This window comes from Mustelus asterias, chromosome 22 (genome assembly GCF_964213995.1).
Source record: "Mustelus asterias chromosome 22, sMusAst1.hap1.1, whole genome shotgun sequence".
Classification (NCBI taxonomy): domain Eukaryota; kingdom Metazoa; phylum Chordata; class Chondrichthyes; order Carcharhiniformes; family Triakidae; genus Mustelus; species Mustelus asterias.
The window spans coordinates 20,310,838-20,332,969 of NC_135822.1; the positions used below are offsets into that span (position 1 = coordinate 20,310,838).

The 22,132-nt window shown below is 43.2% G+C and overlaps 1 protein-coding gene across 2 annotated transcripts in view; it reads right to left on the minus strand.

Moving 5' to 3' along the window:
• Positions 1-21,588, minus strand: part of LOC144509890 (matrix remodeling-associated protein 8-like) — a 60,804-nt gene extending 39,216 nt beyond the window's left edge. For both annotated transcript variants that reach the window (XM_078238838.1, XM_078238837.1), the window contains exons 1-3: positions 21,222-21,588; positions 9,866-9,892; positions 6,946-7,251 (exon numbers count right to left, since the gene is read on the minus strand). In XM_078238838.1, the coding sequence (XP_078094964.1) occupies positions 6,946-7,251; positions 9,866-9,892; positions 21,222-21,270 (382 nt within the window). In that variant the 5' untranslated portion in view covers positions 21,271-21,588. The remainder of the gene's footprint in view (positions 1-6,945; positions 7,252-9,865; positions 9,893-21,221) is intronic.
• Between the last annotated feature and the right edge of the window lie 544 nt (positions 21,589-22,132).

A 22,132-nucleotide genomic window follows, 5' to 3' on the forward strand; every position in this document is an offset into this window, starting at 1 on the left:
TCACAATCCGCAGGGGCCTCACAAAATTAAGAAGGTTTACAATGAAGAGAACATTTAAGAGCAGATACCAGAAAAGAAAAAGAAAGCAACAGCTTGAAGAGCAACTCAAAAAATTACCAAAATTACCAAAATCTATGAGAGAGATCAAGCCAGCCCAATGATAAATATGTAATCAGTAAATACATTCATTTGAAAATAATTTGTATTTTTCACTTTAAATACCTTGCTATTAAATAATTAAAAGGCATAATTATGTTTTCAATTTTTTTGTGGCGACCCAGTAGCACAGTGGTTAGCACTGTGGTTAGCACTGCTGCTTTTGTGGTGGCACGGTAGCACAGTGGTTAGCACTGCTGCTTCACAGCTCCAGGGTCCCGGGTTCAATTCCCGGCTTGGGTCACTGTCTGTGTGGAGTTTGCACATTCTCCTCGTGTCTGCGTGGGTTTCCTCCAGGTGCTCCGGTTTCCTTCCACAGTCCAAAGATGTGCGGGTTAGGTTGATTGGCCAGGTTAAAAAAAAAAATTGCCCCTTAGTGTCCTGGGATGTGTAGGTTAGAGGGATTAGTGGGTAAAATATGTGGGGGTAGGGCCTGGGTGGGATTGTGGTTGGTGCAGACTCGATGGGCCGAATGGCCTCCTTCTGCACTGTAGGATTTCTATGACCCAAGGTCCTGTTTTGGTACGCACCTTTGTGAGACCTTTTGGTGTAACTTTTTAACAAGGGGCCTCCAAGCTTTATATAGCTTAGGGCCTCACCAAGTCTAAATCCAGCACTGACAACTAGTGATTAGGAAGGCAAGTGAAATGTTGCAAGAGGAGTTGAATATAAAAGTAGGGAAGTTTTACAACAGATGTACAGGGCTTTGGTGAGACCACATCTGGAGTAGTAAGTGCAATTTTGGTCTCATTTTTAAAAAAGATATAATCGCTTTAAAAGGAGTTCAGAAAGCTACACTGGACTCATTCCTGGTATAAAGGAGTTGCTTTATGAAGAAAGATTGAACAGGCTGGGAGCACACTGAGATGATGATAAAGAAAAGCTCCGAATTGTGTATGGACATACTGGACTTTTATGTAAGACATGTATTTTTAAAAATGGATATAAAAGCCAAAGATAGCTGAGGGTGTAAATTCTGGGAATGTAAGTTCAGTCATAGTGTCACCCACCTGGAGCAATTCAGGCTAAGAGAGAGACAGATAGATCAAAGGCACAAAAGTCATACAGAAACTGACTGCCATCTCCTTTTAAGATAGTGGAAGCTGATTATCAACTCAGCAGGAATGATATACTGTAAGTAATGTCCTGATATACTGTAAGGAATGGAATGCACGATTTTGTGCATTTGGGGATATACAAGAGGCAGGGATAAAAGCCAGCTGCAAAACTTGGTCAGTGTGAACTAGTGATGGTATGTCAGCATGTGTGACACAAGAGAAAAGATAGTAGCAGACACCACTGCTCTCTCATTGCTGAAGCAAGTGAAGTCAGCAAAGCTACAGCTGAAAAGGAAGCTGGACAACTTCTCAGCTATGCTGTAGGACGCTAGAATCTCAAAGCTTACTATTCAACTGCTGAAGTCAGCGCTACTGGAATCACAAATCTAAAAATGGCCAGAATATTCCATCATCGACTCCTTACAGACAAGTCAAAGACTGATTCGGATATCTTATTTTCTAACATTTTTGGACTCTAGCCTGTCTGAATGTATGTGCATGTGCTTTAGTATATTCTTCACATTTAGTAGCTAATAAATTAACTCCTTCCTAATCAAGAAAGTCTGGTTAAATTGATTCCTTTTTAAACCTAAATATATTGGGAATGGAAAAAGGTATCGACAAGGGAAAGGATTCTTTCCAAAGTAATCTTGTTGCATCCAACCGAGGGAGTTGAGAAAGGGAGCCAGTTCATCCCTCCTCACGAGGGGGTATCCCATCCAGAATTCAACAAATTGAGGGATCTTGTCCAGGATAACAGATTTGGGCGACCTCACCTGGAGACCAGTCGTAACAATATCCATTGGGGTTTAGAAGAATGAGAGATGATCTTATTGAAACATATAAAATCCAGAGTGGACTTGATAGTGGATACCTGGAGGATGTTTACTTTTGTGGGGGAGACTAAAACTAGGAGGCATAGTTTCACAATAAGAGGTCCCTTTTTTTGACAGAGACGAGAAGAAAATTTTCTTCCAAAGGGTTAATAGTGTCTGGAATTCTCTCTCCCTGAAAGTACTGGAGGCTGGCTATTTGAGTGTATTCAAGGCAGAGTTAAACAGATTTTTGATAGACTAGGGAGTCAAGAGTATGGGGGGGGGGGGGGGGGCAGACAGGAAAGTGGAGCTGAGACTACAACCAGATCAACTATGGTCTTATTGGAAGATAGAGAAGGCTCAAAGGGTCAAATGGCCTAATCCTATTCCTATGTTCTTATGACTTAAAGCCGACAAATCCCCAGGACCTAATGGCCTATTTCCCAAGGTTCTGAAAGAGGTAGTTATGGAGATTATGGATGCACTGGTTATGCTTTTCCAAAATTCCCTAAATTCTAGATTGTCCTAGTGGATTGGAAGTTGACAAACTGCTATTAAGGAAAGGAGGGAGAGAGAAAACTGGGAACTGCAGTCCTGAAAACCTGACGTCAGTCGCTGTAAAATACTGTGGTCTATTATCAAGAAAATATTAACAATGTGCTTAGAAAATTATTGCATGATCAGAGTCAACATAGTTTTACAAAAGCAAAATTGCATTTGAGAAATTTATTAAGAGATTTTGGAAGATTTAACCTGTATGACATAAATGAGAGCCAGTAGATGCTTGCATTTCTAAATGCCATTCAATAAGAAGAAGGTTAATGTGCATGATAAGGATCAGAGTTCAGGGGACTATATTAGCATGAATAATGAATTGATTAATAGATAGGAAGTGGGGGTCTCAGGATAAAGGGTCCATCATTCAAGACTAAGACAAAAATTTTTTCGCTCAGATGGCTGCAAATCGTTGGAATTACCTACTACAGGGAGTTGTGGGTACTCCTTTGTTGTGCATATCTAAGGCTGAGATAGAGAGATTTTTGTTCTTTGAGGGATTCAGGGAATATGGAGAGCGGACAGAAAAGTGGAGCTGAGGCAAAAGATCAGCCAACATCATATTGAATGATAGGCGGACCAGGGTCCAGGGGGTCATACGATTTACTCCTCTTTCTATTTTGATCTCAAGTTACTGATTTCAGGAACCTGACTTAAGATTTATCTGCCAATCAGGTGCAGAGCTAAGAAAAACCCTTTCTAAACCTGCAGGTCAGATTCACCAAATGAAAAGATACTTAAGTTACTTGGACTTTCAGAGCTGAATTGCTAGAGCATATGATCTTGGTGGTAATTTGGACATACCTTCAGAGATACAAGCACAGGGTGGAAAAATGACTTGTAGCACTATTCAAGGGGACTTGGCATGAAACAACAATGCATTTGAACAGCACTCTTAAAGTAGAGGAATGTCCAAAGGTGCTTCACAGGGGCATAATCAGATAAAAATGAATGCTGAATCGTGGAACGAGATGCTAAGAAATATGACCAAGTTCTTGGCATTTAAAGTGGAGAGGCAAGTGGGAGGCACAAGATTATGTGACGGAATTCCAGAGCATGGGGCATAGGCAGTTGAAAGAACTGTCAATACTGGGTTGGAAGAGGTCAGAGCTGAAGAACTGGAGATTTCAGGGGAAGGAGGTGGTGTAGGACTGGAGGAAGTTACAGAAATGTGGAGGGGGAAAACAATAGCTCAATTTAAACAAGAGAATGAAAATTCCAAATTAGAGACTTTGAAATACTGGGAGCCAAAGTTGGCCAGCAAGAACAAGCTGGACAACTGAGTAAGACTTGTGTTACAAAGGATAGAGGCAGCAGAGTTTTGGGTGAGCTGAAATTTATGGAGTATGGAAGATGTGAAGGGAGCCAGGCGAGCTTTGGAATAGTTAAATGATGAAGTGTCTAAAGAACGGATGACAGTTTGAATAGAAGGTGAGCAAAAGAAATGAAAGTAGAGATAGGTATGTTACAAAAGTGAAAAGAGGGCTTTTAGTGATCAAGAGAACACAGAGCTTAGCTCAGCTTAAGATCAAATAGGGTGTTGAGGTTGCAAGTTTTCTGGTTGAGATACAAACCAGGGAGAGGTTTTGATCACTGACGAAGGTACAGGGTTTGTGGTAGAGGCTGAAGATGATGGCTTCAGTCTTTGCAATTGTTAATGGGAGGAATTTGTAGTTCACTAAGCAGTAGATGTCAGACACGCAATCCAACAAAAGAGACAGTGGAAGAATCAAGAGAGGTGGTGGAGGGAAAGCTGGGTGTCATCAGCAGACATATTTTTGAGTAATGGTAACAAGGATCATGATGAAGAACAGAAGACCAAATGTACTGGGAGATCTCCTACCGGCTCCCCCACCCCTTCCTCCCATGGACATTGGGACCTGTCACAGATCGCTCCCTGTGCCAGGCTCACCCGCGCCACTCCCCTGGTCATCCCCTGCACCTCCGCTGCTGCAGAATTCCCCCCAACCCACAGATCATCACCACTGCAGAATTCCCCAATTGCCACCCCTGCAGAATTCCTCCCACGTCCCTGATCGCCAGCCCAGACATCCCATCCCATCCGCCACCAATTGCTGCCCTCGGACATCACCCCCCTATCCCCCCGGTTGCTGCTTTGCAGAGTTCCAACTACCCCATGATCGCCACCCTAAACATCGCACCCCCCACACCTCCGATCGCCGCCCCCACCAATCAACCCTCCCATGCAGAATTCCCCTTTCCCTCCCCCCTTTACAGAGCTCCCCCCACTTCCCCACCATCGTAGGCCCATCCCCCTCAGGCCAAGCCCTCAGGACCCCCCCCCCCTGCTCAGATGCTGCCCCAGCACTGCCAGGGTGCCAGGCATGCAAGGAACTACAAAAGGTTGTGAATGTAGCCTAATGCATCACGCAAACCAGCCTCCCATCCATTGACTCTGTCTACACTTCCTGCTGCCTCAGCAAAACAGCCAGCATAATTAAGGACCCCACGCACCCCAGACATTCTCACTTCCACCTTCTTCCGTCAGGAAAAAGATACAAAGTCTGAGGTCACGTACCAACTGACTCAAGAATAGCTTCTTCCCTGCTGCTGTCAGACTTTTGAATGGACTTACCTTGCATTAAGTTGATCTTTCTCTACATCCTAGCTATGACTGTAACACTACATTCTGCACTCTCTCATTTCCTTTTCTATGAACGGTATGCTTTGTCTGTATAGCGCACAAGAAACAATACTTTTCACTGAATGTTAATACATGTACCAATAATAAATCAAATCAAATCAAAAAGGCACTGCCAATTGGCACTGCACGAGGGGCATTGCCCAGCCCTGCCTCTGACCACTGAGGGGGTGCTTCAGTGGCCTCCGGTCTCACCAGCAGGGCTTAAACATGCATGCAAAGCCTGGTTGCATTGAGATCAGGCTGCCATCTTTAAAGGGCATCCTGATCATAACAGGAATAAACCTCCCCTCCCAGCCCCATACGGAGGTCTCAGGGCTCCCTACCCCACCCCCAATAGGAGCCAGCACTTCTCCCCCCCCTTCTCCCCGACCATTGGCCCTTTCCCCACGAACATCGGTCCCTTCACTCCTCTGATCATTGGCGCCTTCCCCCACCACAGTCAGAGCCAACACCTGCACTCCCCCCCCCCCCCCCCCCCCCCCCCCCACCCAACGGCCATATGCAGCATCCCTCTTCGGTCCCATTGCAGCCCACAGCCAAATCTGAATGAGCCTCCCACTAGGACCTGCACTTTGGAACACATTGGCACTGCCAGGTTGGCATGCGCATGGTGCCAATCTGTGCCAAGGGACATTGCCAAGGGGCAATGCCAAGGGGCATTGCCAGTTCATTGCCTGGCCATGACCACTCCTCCGGGGGCTATACTTACCCTTACACCCCAGAGAGAGCCCCATGACATCTAGGTAAACCTATTGTAAATGGTGCCAGTGCCCACTGAATATCCAGTGAGGGAAAAGTCTCAGAGAGAGTGCTCATTGAGCTTTCTGGGGTCCCGCAGCATGTTTCATGCTACTCCAGCAGTGAGGGGGCTGGGAGATTGGAAACTCGCTGGTGCAAATCTCACTTTTTGAGCGCATGCTGCCATTCCTGAGAGTGCGGGCTGAAAAACTACCTCCTATGTCACAAATTTCTTTAAAGGGACTTTGTCAAATGCCTTCTTCACACCCAGCATTTTATACTCATCTACCCATTGTGTGGCATCCTTAGAGATTCCAATAAATACATTAGATGCTTCCTGCCTTTGATGAAACCATGTTGGCTTGAAATTATTGCCTTCTTCTCATTCCTTACTCTTGCCCTTTGATGAATCACGTGTGCCACAGTGTTTCTCTATTGCAGATGAAACAAACTGATCTGCAATTTTCAAGATCCTGTTTCTAGCCTTAACCAAAACAACATTATTCTCTCAAAATTTTAGTCATAAATCTTCTGCTTTTATTCTTAATTTTCTTAAACATTCTTTCCCATTGACTGCCATCTTACTCTATAGATATTACCTTTTACCCCACTTTATTCTATAGGTGATGCCACAGTACCTCACCATATTCTATAGGCATACCTCCATTCCCTGCCTTAATATATAGGCACTGTCACTATATTCCACTGTATGCTATAAACTGTGCCTCTTTGCAGCACATTATTCTCTGGGCAATACCACGAGACCCCATCATATTTATAGACTGTCTCATTCTACCCAACTAATTCTTTAGGGTGCCACTATGCGCCACCATATTCTATGGACGATGTCACTACTCAATTGCTATCTATAGGCTGTATCACTGCATCCCAATTTATTATATTGGCTGTGCCAATTGCATTCAGTAAAAATGAAAACAGGAAAATAGTTTGCTTTTACCTTTTATCACTAAAGAGAAGTTTCCATTGGAGAATGCAGAGGTCGACATCATTACCCTCCCCTGGTTGTAGTTGTTATAGACACGCTGATCCCCTGCTGAGAACATATCAAGCACACGGTCGACTTTGTATTCACCACTGATTGAGAACCAGTCCCAATGGGCCACCCGTTGACGGTCCTTCAAACGGTCCTGGATCCAGACTATTCGCTGACTGTAGCACTGCAGCACCACCTCCGACCCAGCGGGGGCAGATATGTTTTGGTATGCCACCACAACGCTATCCGGGTTCATTGCATTCGCAGGAACTAGAAAAAGAAGTAATATCACTTTGAGTTCTCACCTGATTTGAACTCAATTTTCTCCACGCTATGGAAGTCAGTTCCTTCTCTCCTATCTTAAAGGCATTGACTTACTGGGTTGTGGGTTTCACCCTTCAATAAATGGTGGCAGGGCATTGGATCACAGAATCACAGAATTGTTAAAGCACAGAAGGAGGCCATTCGACCCTCCGTAGAAAGTATCAAAAGTAAACTTGATCCTTTTCACCTCTGGTATTCACACAAACACTATCTGGCTAGTGATATAGTGCAAAAAACCTGGCTGAATTTTCCTTGCGATCCAGTGGCAATGAGGCAATGTAGCATCCATTTGGCTGCCTCCACTGAGAACAGTGATGGATTTATTATGATCTGAGGCTGTTTACTGGAAGTATCTAACTACTGACTAAAATCTTTATCCTAGCAATGTAGAAATGCCTCTTAGTTTCTAACTATTTAACTTACGTGGATATTTTATTTTGTTAATTGCTTTGGAAAGGCAAGCTGCCAGGTAAAAGTGACCAAGGATACAAGGGCAATTGATTTTGGAGGAATCAGCCTGTTTAAACTTGGCTCATTAGTTTAAAGAGCAATGACTAAAATCACTAAAATTATTGCCATTTCAATGGGCAATTGAAAACTTAACCAGAATTGTAATTTCTATTGTAAAAAGATTCAAATGTTGTAATTTTAAATGGTCTTCAAATCTCACTTGGAGCCTTCAACCCAGCCAAATATTCATTCCCACATTCAGCCTAATATTCACTCCTATATTTCCTCACCATAGTATTAACTAGGGTGTGACTATAGTCACTTAAGTAGGGAAAGATGTTTCCTGGCTAGGATACAAGGGATAGGGCAGAGGGATGGACCTGGGTAAGATGGGTAAGATGCTTTGTCGGAGAATCAGTGCATACTGGATGGGCTGAAAAGCTGCCTTATGCACTATAGGAATTCTATGACAATACTAACTAGAGTGAAGTCACAATAGACAGTGTGCAGCAAAGCAGCGATAACAGCATCTATTTTACAGAATATTGAAAAAGATGGACAAAGGTTTCTTCCTGACAACAGTCACTTCGAGGATAACATGCAGAGGGACTGAGACCCCAGGCATGTAGGGAGGATGCGACGGGAAGCCCTTTTCGCAACACCAGCCATGTCTTGGTGCTTGTTTGAAAGTTCAGATGATAAGGCATTCTGCAAAATGACTTTGACAGTCTACTCAGGGAACCATCCGACAGGATCTACCATCTCTTTTTCCTGGAGGTCCTCGAAGACATTACGTGTGGACCACTATCTGATGAACATAGAATCCCTACAGCGCAGAAAAAGGCCATTTGGCCCATCGAGCCTGCACGGACAATCCCACCTGGGCCCTATCCCCGTAACCTTGTGTATTTACCCTGCGAATCTCCCTGACACTAAGGGGCAATTGCAAATGGCTGATCAACCTAACCTGCATATCTTTGGACTGTGGGAAGAAACCGAAACACCTGGAGGAAACCCACACAGACACGGGGAGAACAAGCAAACTCCGCACAGACACAGTCACCCGAGGCAGGAATTGAACCCAGGTCCCTGGCACTGTGAGGCAGCAGTCCTAACCACTGTGTCACCATGCTACCCCTTGAGATCAAAGGTGTTTTTCTGCATAAACCTTTTCATGCCAGACCCATCCTTTGCAATACTGAGGACAGGTAGAACCTCAGCACGTAGTGACACTTCAGTGTTTGCTTGCCAAGAGTCCATGCACAGCTTGTATATTTTTCAGGAAAAAAAGGTGATTCTCCCAGGTCAATGGGGAAAGTTCACTGTCCAAGGTGTTTCAATCACAATACACCAAGGGTCTGGAAACTGCAGAATCCCTCAGCTAATGGCTGACGTGGTATGTATATTGTGAATTTCAAGAATATTGTTATTGTGTTGAGGCACATCAGAGTGGAACATGCTGTATGGAGAAAAGTTTAATTGTATCACACTTTCTGTAATATTCAATTTGAAAGGTTTTGTTATGTAGTTTTACAAATTTTAAATAGAAAGTATATTTTTGGGGAAACAAATTACAGAACATTAAAATCAATGGGATTAAAACTAAGCAAGATGTAGAATGGGCTGCCAATTCACTATCATCCATTTTGTGCTATTGCCTAGGATGAATCTCTTCTCCAAATATTACAAAATAGCTTCACTATTCTGCTACACATACAGAGAGTCTTGAACAGTGGAACAAAATGGGCAATACGGGATCATCCGTCTGACTGCAAGGACATTAAATATCAGATAATCAATCCAATAACGGCTATTTTGCACCATCTACCATTTTATTCCTCGGTGACTGAGCTGAGCAGTCATCTGGACATTAGAACTTAGGACCATAAGGACATGAGGCTGATTTGTTTTCCCTCTTCAGATGCTGGTGACACAGCTGTGTATTACTAGCAATTTATGTGAGTAAAAACTTGTTTTGTGATGCAATTGTAATACTAGTGTCCAGCGATGATCTACGGAAACATTCAGTACATTTCCACACAACAAAAAGTAACCATTCATTCCTTAATATAATTATATAAAAAGATTTATGCAATAAAAAATTGCTTACCATTAGTGTAGGCAAGGGCAAATTTCACTGTAAAGAAAGCAATGAGAAAGATTATAAGTTTTTAAAACTTCTGAACACTGCTGTGGAGCTCAGGGCTCATTTTATACAAGTGCTAAGTACAGTCTTGATTCTTCTACTGTGATAGCTTACCTTAAAACTCGCCCTATTGCTAAACTGACATGATATTGTTGAGACAAGAAGGCTGGTGTTATTTTTGCCTTCCTGTGTGACTCAGTTTTAGTGATGGAAAGCACAACTCAATAATGGCCTAAACGGTTAAACCAGTTGTTCGCTAAAAACATTCAAATCTACACCCAAGGGTTTAAGGAAGCTGCCATGAGGTGTATACCAGGCAAATGATTAGGGTGGGAAAGAGTTTGATTTAGAGAATCAATAGCTGTTGAGTATCATCAAAGTGAAGAGTAAAGATCAAAGACTAGATAGCTGGGAATTTCAGATTGTGGAGGTAAGTAGCTTGGGGAAAATGTTTTCCAGGGTCGGACATTGAAAGTACTGAGTTTGGGAAGAAGGGAGGTGACTCTGGGTAGAAAGCAATACAAGGAAATGATCAGTGATGACCTTATTCATATTTATGATAGGAATAGGAAGGCTGTGTGAGAAGGCCATACCAAGTGGTTGCTGTGTATGTGTGTAGGAGTGATTTAAGGAGGAAAGAAGAGCAGTAAAATCAGAGGTACAAAAACAAGAGGTGTTGAGATGGAGCTTGAAATCACCAAGCACAAGAAGTCACTCAGTGCAGAAGAGGGAAGAAAGCAGGTATTTTGGTGAGAAATTTGGACTGATATTTGGATGGGCAGTACAGAACAAGGATTTTAAATGAGAGATGTGAAGAGTGGAACAAGATGGGGTGGCATGGCGGCATAAAGGTTAGCACTACTGCTTCACAGCAACAGGGACCTAGGTTCGATTCCTGGCTTGGGTGACTGTGTGGAGTTTGAATGTTCTCCCCATGTCTGCATGGGTTTCCTCCAGGTGCTCTGGTTTCCTCCCACAGTCCAAAAGGCATGCTGGTTAGGTACATTGGCCATGCTAAATTCTCCCTCAGTGTACCCGAACAGGCGCCGGAATGTGGCGACTAGGAGATTTTCACAGTAACTTCATTGCAGTGTTAATGTAAGCCTACTTGTGCCTACTTTAACTTTAAGATGAGATGCTCAAAAGAAGAGAAGTTGTCCGAAGAGTAAGGGACAGAACAAAGTCTGACTTAGAGACAAGTGCTGAGTCACAATGGCTTCAGTGGAGCAAATGGTGGAAAGTATAGCCACGTAGATGGGGAAATAGCGATAGCAGGTCTTTAGCCAGAGTTTAAAGGATCAGAGCTGGGAGTGATGAAAGGGACAGTGAAGAGGTTTGTAATATTAACCCATGACAAATATTTAAGTCAGTAAAGGAGGGAGAGAATAATCTGGGGCAGTTTCTACTGTCAGCAGGCAGAGGCAAGAGAAGCACAAAAGGATGCTACAGATGACGAGTACAGAAGAATTGGAGTTGTGAAGGTGGAATACCTCAGGGCCGGAATTCTCTGGCCGTTCATGCCAATGGAATTCTCTGGTCTCGCTGCAGTGAACGGAGGTTTGGCTGAGTACCAAATTCTCTGTCCTTGCTTGCAGTGGCAGCGGGGCGTAAACGGCCAGAGAATTCTTTCCCAGGACAGAGAATGGAATAAAGACACAATAACTGGGTGAACAGGAAGAAAAAAAGGGAGAAAAAACATAAGAACATAATAGGAGCATGAGAAGGCTATTTGATCCAATAAGCTCCCCATTCAATAACATCATGGCTGATCTGATTGCGGCCTTGTAGATCAAACACCCGTGGGAAGGAGAGAGGAGGGAACTAGAAATTGATGGACTCAGGTTCAGAAGATATATATTGCATCAATGCATCCAGCTGCAACTAACTAGGACATAAACATTCTGTTATGGTATCCTCTCCCTCCAAACCAACACATGAGTCCCATCACTGCATCCTCTCCCTAATTATCATATATCTTCACATTCTTCCCATCCACAAGACCACATGTGCTTTGGCGTTGTCCTTATATATTTATCAAGATAAGAGCATTATGGATCTCAGATGGGACTCACCATTGAAACAAGTGATCCTTTTTTTGCAACTGTCACATTCCCACATCACTATGTTTGACCAACAATTATCAATGCAAATATGACTGAGGCATTGGTTAATTGCCCATGATTCAGAAAGGAGATGCTCAATGTTTTGATTATCCACAAAACTTGGCTAATTTTGTATGTATTCTCCAGATGTTAATTCACTGTTTTGGGGAAGGTTGTGGGTTGAAGTCCCAATCTGGGACTTGAGCACAAAAATCAAGGTTGGCACGACAAATACAGCACTGTTAGAGTGTTGCACTGTCATAAGAGCATAAGATATAGGAGCAGGATTCGATCACTTGAGCTTGATCTGCCATTCAATATGATAATTCTGATCTTCTGCTTCAACTTTACTTTCCCACCCACTCCACATATCCCTTGATTCCCAAAAATCTCTCTCAGCTGCTGGATGTATCATGTTTTGGATGAGACATTAAACTCAAGCCCCATCTGCCCTCTCATGTCTGTGTAAAAGATGATGTGGAGATGCCGGCGTTGGACTGGGGTAAGCACAGTAAGAAGTCTCACAACACCAGGTTAAAGTCCAACAGATTTATTTGGCAGCACAAGTTTTCGGAGTCTCAGGCTTCTTCTTCAGGTGAGAAGAAGAAGGAGCCTGAGACTCCGAAAGCTTGTGCTGCCAAATAAACCTGTTGGACTTTAACCTGGTGTTGTGAGACTTCTTACTGTGTAAAAGATCCCAGAGCACTGTTTCGATGAACAGCAGTGGAATTCTTCTTGCGTCTTGGTTAATACTAATCATTTAAACATAGAGTCATGGAGCAATACAGCATGGAAACAGTCCCTTCGGCCCAACCGACCATGGTGCCCTCCCAGCAATTGCCCCGCGTTTGGCCCATATCCCTCTAATCCTTTCCTTTCCATGTACTTATCCAAATGATTTTTAAATGTTGCTATTGTACCTGTCTCAACCACTTTCTGTGGTAGCTCATTCCACCACCTTCTGCATGAAGAAGTTGCCCCTTTTAATTCTTTCCCCTTTTGCCTTAAACCTGCCCTCTAGTTTTCAATTCCCCTTCCCTGGGAAAAAGACTATGTGCATTCATCCTATCTATGCCCCTCATGATTTTATACACCTCAATAAGGTCACCCCTCATTCTCCAAGTTCCAAATAATAAAGTCCTAGCCTAGCCAACCTCTCCCTACAATTCAGTCTCACCAGTCCTGGCAACATCCTCGTAAATCTTCTTTGCATTCTTTCCAGTTTATCAATGTCTTTCCTATAACAGGGTGACTAAAACTGTACCCAATACTCCAAGTGCAGCCTCACCAACGACTTATACAACTGTAACATAATGCCCCAATTGCTATACTCAGTGCCTTGACTGATGTGCTAAACACCTTTTTCACCACCCTGTCTACCTGTGATGTCACTTTCAACGAACTATGAACTAGTACTCCTAGGCCCCTCTGTTTCTCAACACTCCCCAGGGCCCTACCATTCACTGTATAAGTCCTACCCTGGTTTGACTTTCCAAAGTGCAACACCTCACACTTGTCGGTGTTGAAATTAATTTGCCAATCCTCGGCCCATTTCCCTAACTGATCGAGATCCGCCTGTAATTTCTGATAACCTTCTTCACTATCAACGATACCTTTTAATTTAGTATCACCCATAAACCTATCAACCATGCCTTGTACATTCACATCCAAATCATTTATATATATAACGAATAACAACCCAGGGTGGGTTGAGCTCTAGTCTGGCTTCAAAATATACCTTGGGGTTTCTGATCTGGAACCCTAGTAATTTCACCTGAGAAGTAGAGAAGCTAAATGACAATGGCATATCAAGTGATACAAGAAGGAACTTGAATAATATTTCATATCTACTTTGATGTGATTCTGGATCACTTCCCACCGCCATTAAAACGAAAAGTTGGTAAGTCTGAGGTGGGTTGGGATTAGGTTTGAAATTTTTAACATCCCAGATGACCTAAACCCACCTGTTTGTTTGCAATTAAAATTCATCCCTTTGTTTTTCTGCTGCCCAAATGTTTACCAGTTATAGGAACACTAATTAGTATTGATCTAATTAATAATTTTTTAAACAGCCAGCATCAACATTATGATCTAAATAGCCTCCTTTGGTGCTGTATGATCTTATGATATTCAGACCAGTGATGTATTGTGTAGGAGATAGAATATAGGTCTGCATAATTGAGGCACGCCACTAGTCACAAGCCTCCAGTCTGAGAAACAACCATCGACCATCACCCTCTGCTTCCTACCATCGAGCCAATTTTGAATCCAGTCAACCTCACAAGAAACAAATTATCTGGTAATTATCACATTGTTGTTTGTGAGAGCTTGCTGTGTGCAAATTGGCTGCCATATTTCCTACACTACTACACTGCAAAAATTGCTCATTGGCTGTAAAGTGCTTAGGGTTGCCCTATGCTCCTGAAAGGCATATAAATGCTATGCTATATAAATACAAGTCTTTCTTTTCTGTTTCAGATTGAAGTTATGGTGAACAAAGTGCAGTAAATCGTATAACTTGAGAAGGATGGTACTAGAACAATCAGTGATGAAGGTCATTATATTGTCTTGGCTACAGCTACTTCATTTGTCTGAAAGTGCAACAGTTGACATCAGGGAAGGATTATATACTTCGGTAGATTTAAGGCAACCGGTAATCTAACAGCAGCAGCACTGAGAACAGTGTGTTTTCGTTGGTGGAGTGTTCCCATAACTGGTAAACACTGGGGCAGCAGAAAAACAAAGGGATGAATTTTAATTGCAAACAAACAGATGGGTTTAGGTCACCTGGGATGTTAAAAATTTCAAACCTAATCCCAACCCACCTCAGGCTTATCAACTTTTCATTTTAATGGTGGGGGAAGTGATCCAGAATCACATCAAAGTAGGTATGAAACATTATTGTTTCTTGTATCACTTGATATGCCATTGTCATTTAGCTTCTCTATTTCTCAGATGAAATTGCTAGGGTACCAGATCAGAAACCCCAAGGTATATTTTGAAGCCAGACTAGACCCCAACCCACCCTGGCAGTGTCAGTTGTCCACAGCCAGTGTGCAAGGGGCAGAGCCAGGGGAGTGGGGGCTGAGTGGGGGCTATGATAGGGGGGCTATGTTGGAGGGCTATGCAGGGGGTCTATGCAGGGGGTCTATGCAGGGGGGGTCATGCAAGGTAGATCATGAAGTGGGCACAATGGGGGGCATGTCAGGGTCATGATGGGGAGCATGTCAGGGGTCATGATGCGGGGGGTGCATGTCGGGGGTCAGACAGGGGGACCCATCAGTAGGACTCTAATGCCGGTGACCCATATCGGGGAGGTGGTGGGGGAACATGTCGCTGATCAGGGGATGGTCCCGATGTTAGTGGGGGGAAGGAGGTGGTCTTCTGGTGCACTATGAAATGGGAGCGCTTTTGTAGAATGGCGCCAGGCTCACTTCTGTGTTTAGACCCCGCCCCCTCCTAGTACCAGCATGCAACTCACCACTCTCCCAGAAAGTGATTTGAGTGTGGATGATTGCAGTGTGGAGCATGTCTGATGGACCAGAGCGGATCTCTGCAGTTTTCTTGCTGTTATGACACGTAGGCCAGAATTTTCCAGCCACTCAGGCCCCCCCTCCCCCCCGGCGCTGCAAGTGAGAATGGAGAATTTAGCACTCAGCCAAATTGCCATTCACTGCAGCAGGACCAGAGAATCCCATGAGTAAATGGCCGGAAAATTGCAGCCTTTGTTTTTTTGGGGAAAATTCCACCCATGGTATGATTTCCAATCTGAACACAGTTGACTGGAAGTAAATTAGTATATCTGATCTAGATTGACTCTCAATTAATTGGAGGTATAACGTTCTATCTGATCTAGATTGGTCTCCAGTTGACTGGAGATATAATATTCTGTGAAGTCAGCTGGGTAATCATTTAAGAATTCTTCAAAATTACCAAAAGTCCGGCTTTGCCACAATTGCCTGTCAAGACAGAGACTAGATTATCAATTTAAAAAAACAGGATAATTATCAACTACAGAGAGTGTTCATCGGTGAGTGAGTATTCATGCAATTTTTGTACAACACTTCAGCTCCATCAAATTATTACATATATCATCTATACAATATATTCAAGTTTTCATATATTAATCACCCACAAAACAATCACATTTCTTGGGTGTTTCATATCTTTAGTGGACACATCCAGCTATGATGATAAACTTTCCAAATCTACCAGCTTAAAATTAGATAATAAACCAAAGGAGCCTGTGGGAAAGTTGCATGCATCAAGGTTCCCATTTCTCTTAAATATGCAGCTTATTAAGGTTTAGATCTTCTTTTCCTTTTCTGAAGGTACTGATTCTCACTGGGATTCAGATTCCTTCCTCTCCTAAAGGTGCTGACTCTCACTGGGATTCAGAATTACAGAATCTCATGATCGTTTAGTATCTCGGCAAATGGCCATTCTTTCTGTATGATTCCAAATGGGGGAAAATAATTCAAAAGTGTTGAATGGGTGAGAAAACAGTATGTTTTTTTCAGCAAGGTATGTAATGGGAATTGCACTCTGTGAAATACAGAAGCCGTAATGTGAATCTTACTAGTAGGGGCTGTGGGGTTGGGGTTGGGGGGGGTGGTTGGTGCCTCAGCTCGCCTGTGAAGCCAGCTGCTGAGCTCTAGGGGTGCCATCCCTCCTGCAGGCTTTCCCACTTCTCTCCCCTCCTACAGACCTCACCCCTGCCTCCTCCATCAGGCTCCAGCCTGTCAGGTCCTGTCCCTCAGGTCACATCTCCTTGGCAGGGCCAGGATGCCAAGCTGATGGTGCCAGGGTGCCCAGTGAGCAGTGCCAGGGTGCCAGGCTGGCACTGCCCCATGGGCACTGCCCAGACCTGCGCCCGACCATCTGGGGGCTTCAATGGCCTTCGGTCCCACCGGCGTGGCCATCACATCTGGTCCCCATTGGTGGGGACCATCTGTGATCCTCGCCACTGAGGACCTCGACTAGCGAGGGGGGCTAAGGTAAGTGTGCCCGGACGATAGCATCCAGGGCTCATTAATGACATGTAATTATGGGCGCGAGGCTGATTTCGCCAGCAAAACGTGGGCGGCAAGGTCGTGCGAAGCGAGAAATTGGGCGTGAATCCGATTTTTCACCTCTCGCCCTATCTACCGGCTCATCACACTGATCAACCAGTGTGGCGAGCCAGTAAGATTGTGCCCAAAATGTATCAGGAGGATATTAGATTTTTGAGAGCATTACAGCAACTCTGTTGTTAGAAGACATTGATCCACACACAGTTTCTTGATGCACTGAACAGTGATTAGAAATGGTGACCTTGGTTTAATTTTTCTCTGCCTTTGTCCAACATTTACACGCATCAGCTATGGATCAGTTGGTTGCATTCTCACCTCTGAGTCAAAATGTTGTGGGTCGAGTCCCATTCCAGAGATTTAATTACGTATCCCAGACTGACAATCCCAGTGTAATATTACTGTTGGAGATACTATAATTTAGATGACATGCTATGCTGAGGTCCTATCTGTCCTTCCAAGTATACAAAGATAGCATGGCACCGTTCAAATGACATGCGAGTTCCCCCCAGTATCCCAGCCAATATTTATCCCTCAACCAATATTATTAAAGGTAGATAATTTGGTCATTTATCATATTGCTTTGTATTGGGCCTTGCTGGGTGCAAATTAACCGCTGCATTTCTTACATTATACTTCAAAAATACTTTATTGGTTGTAAGGCACTTTCAGACATCCTAGTTCTTGAAAGGCATGATATAAAAGCAAGTCATCTTTCTATGTCCCTCAGACTGGTTTGGGAAATACTGGCATGTTTTGTATGATATTATGAAGTGAGGTTGTAGAAACTGCTTAAATATGTCCTGAACAGCCTGGACTATTTAACTAAATGAAATAGTTGGAGAAGTTAATGTTTTAAGACAAAACATAATTTTAATCTTCAAGATTCCTGCCAATGTAAGATAAGAATTGGAGGTTTCTCAGCCCACCGGAAAAGTCTTTTCATTTATGACCATATTCAAAGGCATTGCAAAGGACTGGAATCTTCTTTCTGCCTGGTAGTTGGCCTTCTTTGAAGGAGGGAGGAGGATGGGGGGGGCTGATAGGGGGAAGGGTCCCCTTCCTCACTGAAAGCCTGGCAGCTGTGCCCACACAGTTTCAATTCTTCAGAGGAATCCTATATCTGTATCTCCCCTTGCACTGCTGACTGGCTTTCGCTGTGGGCCCTCCTATTGGGCCTGCCAGTTCCCTGGTCCACCCACCTTCCTTAAATAGATTGGGATCCTGGTGGCAGCTTCTTAATCAGCTGCTTTTGGGAAGGTCTCAACCAACATTCTGCCATGGATCAAAGACAGGTAAATGGAGGAAAGATCAATCATGATTGATCTAAATGGCGGAAGCAGATTCTCAGGGCTAAATTACCTATTCCATTCCTACAGAGGTTCTTGTGACCCTTTGGCAGATATAACAGCGGGTTATAAAAAGGGGAGGAGGGTTACAGTCGAAGTTAGTAACAGCTGTTTTGAATTCGAAAGGAATTCTGAGCTGTGCAGAGTCAGGAACTTCAGGGTCACATGACCTTTCTCTTGCGGAGAGAAGAGAAAAACAGTGAAAAACATTTAAAATATCATCTGGGGAGCACCTGCCAGGAAGTGAGTAACTAACCAGAGCACCACATTAGCTTTGGAATAAACTGCAGCAAGTGATGCAGCAGGGTCAGTGAGAATAACAAAATAATGTGATAAATTAGGGGCAGGCATAGGAGCAAAGAATGTTCAATGTCATGAAATATTACTGATTCAAACTGCTTTCCAAATGTTAAAACAGAACAACTATGATAAGGAACAACAAATGCATAGAGAATAATGCGCAGACAAGAATCTGATACGTACAGGATAGCACACAGCATTAGGTGTGCTACGTACAGTATTATTCAGTGCACTAAATGCAATACAATACAAAAATTAATGTGTTGCATAAGCAAAATACAAATATTACATGATTGCCTGCAAGCTATTCACCCTAGGGGATCATCACAAGTTAGTCTGATCTTCTCCCATTGCTCATCCACACAGTTTCCAGCAGGAGTCATGAGATAATGGTGGAGCAGAGAACCTTACGAATTTTCCCCTCCCTACTTTTATCCTCACTCCCCTTTTACTCAATCTATATCACTCTCCCCTTTCTCTGATTCTAACCTCTTACAGTCTCCAATTCTAATGCAGGTTTACAAAAGTCCAACTGACCTAATTTTCTTTCTACAATATGCATTATGTTAAGAAGAATATCATGATAGTGAAGGTCTCCGTGTTCCAGAAACTGTCAGAGAAAGGCTCTGATTTTTTTTTGTAGACAGGCACAAGGAAGAATGTGGGGCCTGAAAGTCTGTGATTTTGTCTATTTCTGTGGGTTTCAGTCCACAATGTGCCAGAACTAGCAGAGTGCATCCTGGGAGAGAATGAATAATTTTCACAAGTTTACAATTACTGACAAGATTTCACAATGCGCGTGTTTCTCTCAGCACCACTGTAAAAGCAACAAACACAGTAGAAGCAATTTTCTTTTCACAAGTCCATGCTAATTTATTATGGGATGATTTTAACCATGGCAGAAACCAAGCAGGCAGCTAAAATCATCCGTGGAGCCCACTCAGGACTCAGCTCTTCCATGCAGGTTCCAGGTTTAGCAGATATTCTGAACAGTGGGGAAAGATGCTCATGTTTCTTCTTTAAATATGGGGTCATTTGAGTCTGACTGCAATTGTAATTAGCTCCCTTGTTGGGAAGCGTTAAGGGGCTGCAAAAGGCCTCAAAAAGGCAAGCCTTGGTACTTTTTTTTGACTTCCTTGTGAGGCCAGGAAGAACAAAAATGCTCTTACCCTATTCTGGGCTTGCCCTTTCTCTGACCACATGACCCTTCTTTTTAACTGGGCGTCAGGGATCATTCCTTTGGCTACTCAACCCACCCATTGCTGCCCAGCCACGGGTGTTAGCTTCCACTCACACCCTGCCAATATATACTGTTCAACTCAGAATGCCCTAACCAGTAAACCTTAATTTATCGATCACCTCTTTGCTGCTCAGCCATGGGTGGGGACTTTAGAACCTATATGGATTAAATCTCCTGGGCCTTCTTTTGTCAATGTTGGTATAGCTGGTTGCCCACTATGGCTTTCAGTTAAAATTAAGGCTTTAGCCTTTCTAGTTTTCTTCCTATCTCTCCTGAAGGTGTTGACAGGTTCTGTAGAGAACATCCATCATTCAGTTTTTACCTCGATTGACCTTCACATGCAAGTCTTGACAGTGTGTGAGTGTAAGAAATACATTTGTGGGACAATTACGGCAAAACCCAATGTTTTCCTCCTCTGGTTATATGCATGCACCTTTCAGTGGAAGTGCCTGGGTTCATCAGGAGCAAGAGTCCTTAATTTGTTTCCCTTTCTAATCCAGAGCACTGCGGTCAATTGTACTCACAACTGATCTCAGCTATGCAGGAAAGACATCTGGTCTATATTCAAATTTAACACAATAAGTTCATATTTTGTTCTGTGTTTTCTGATCCAGCTTTGAATAAGAGTGTAAAAAGAACTGTCATGTGAGTCAGATTTAAGAGTCAATCTCACTGTGATGGTTATCTTATATTCGCAAGGGGTAAATTTTGTGGTCATAACGTTGATGGACGTTAATATGGAGAACACTTTACACACCAGGTAAACAGTCTGAACATCAAACACTGCCAGGGCAGGTACAGCATAGATTAGATACAAAGTAAAACCATCTCTACACAGCTCATTGAACACACCGAGGGCAGATGCAGCACGAATTAGATATCGGGCCAAGCATAGTTTTGCAAAGAACTGAACAGAGCAATTCTAAACACTACCATGAAAATTGTTTGTCTAAACTCTGCTGCTTTATTCCGTGGGCAAACATTAAAGCCACTGGCCATGTCTGTTTAATCTCTGGCTAAAGCACCAAGAATGATCACAAGTCAACAAGCTTCCACGAACATCCTGTCAACATATACTGTTCAACTCAGAACGCCCTAACCAATAAACCTTAATTTATCGATCACCACTTTGCCCAGTTATCAAGTGACACACAAGAATGTACATTTTAAATCAGGAGACAATAATGAGATTTATATATCTGAACCTTTAACTAAATGACTTGTTTCTTTCTTTAAAAATTAGTAGGTAAAGCTTCTTACCTTTTAAAAGCAGAAAATGCCATATCAGGAGTTTTGCCAGCTGTCCCATTCTTTACCTCTCGTCTTCAGTAAACTTATCACGGTTGTTTCAATCAAAAACAAATCATGACATCATCACAGTTCTTTTTTTCAGAAGCTCCAAGTGGTTTTGATCCAAAGGGACCTATTTGAGCTTGGAGTTTTCTTTAATTGAGGTGGTGGGGTAGAGTGTTGTCCTGTCCTGTCAGTAAAGATTATTTTTTGACGTGGGACCAGCCTCACTAGCAAATGAGCCCTTTTTGCTTGCAATTAATTCCAAATCCTATGCTGTTCTTAACTTTGGCAGAGGGTAATGTGACTCTCCCGCTAATCGCACTGCTCTGCACGGCTCCAGATCCTAAACTGTGTTTCTTCTTTCTCTGTGTGTTATTAATTTGCTCAGAGTTGGAGCAGCTTTGAGCAGTCCCAGCCCAATTTGGCTCTGGGCCAGAAAACTTCTCCACTTTGGCTTTTTCTGACTTATTTTGATTTTCTTTTCCCAGTTGAATCCTAACTTTCCTTCTTGAAACCTCACAGCTGAGATATTTTAACCTTCTGTATGCTGGTGTAATTCCAAGCACAATATTCTCTCAAAAACAATGAATATTGATTCACTTTACCATCAGACCAGAAACAGACATGTATTTGTACACACCTTATTCAAAAGCCTCAACTTACCAAGTCTGCCAAAAATCAGCTTAAGCCACCTTCTGGCATATGCTTGCCTCTGGTAGGCAGCTCAAGCGGCTGGTTATGCCACGCCAGACTTAACTTTTCCAAAATGAATTTATCTTCATTATTTAAATAAACCACTGGCTCATGGGTCTAGATGTGGAGATGCCGGCGTTGGACTGGGGTAAACACAGTAAGAAGTTTAACAACACCAGGTTAAA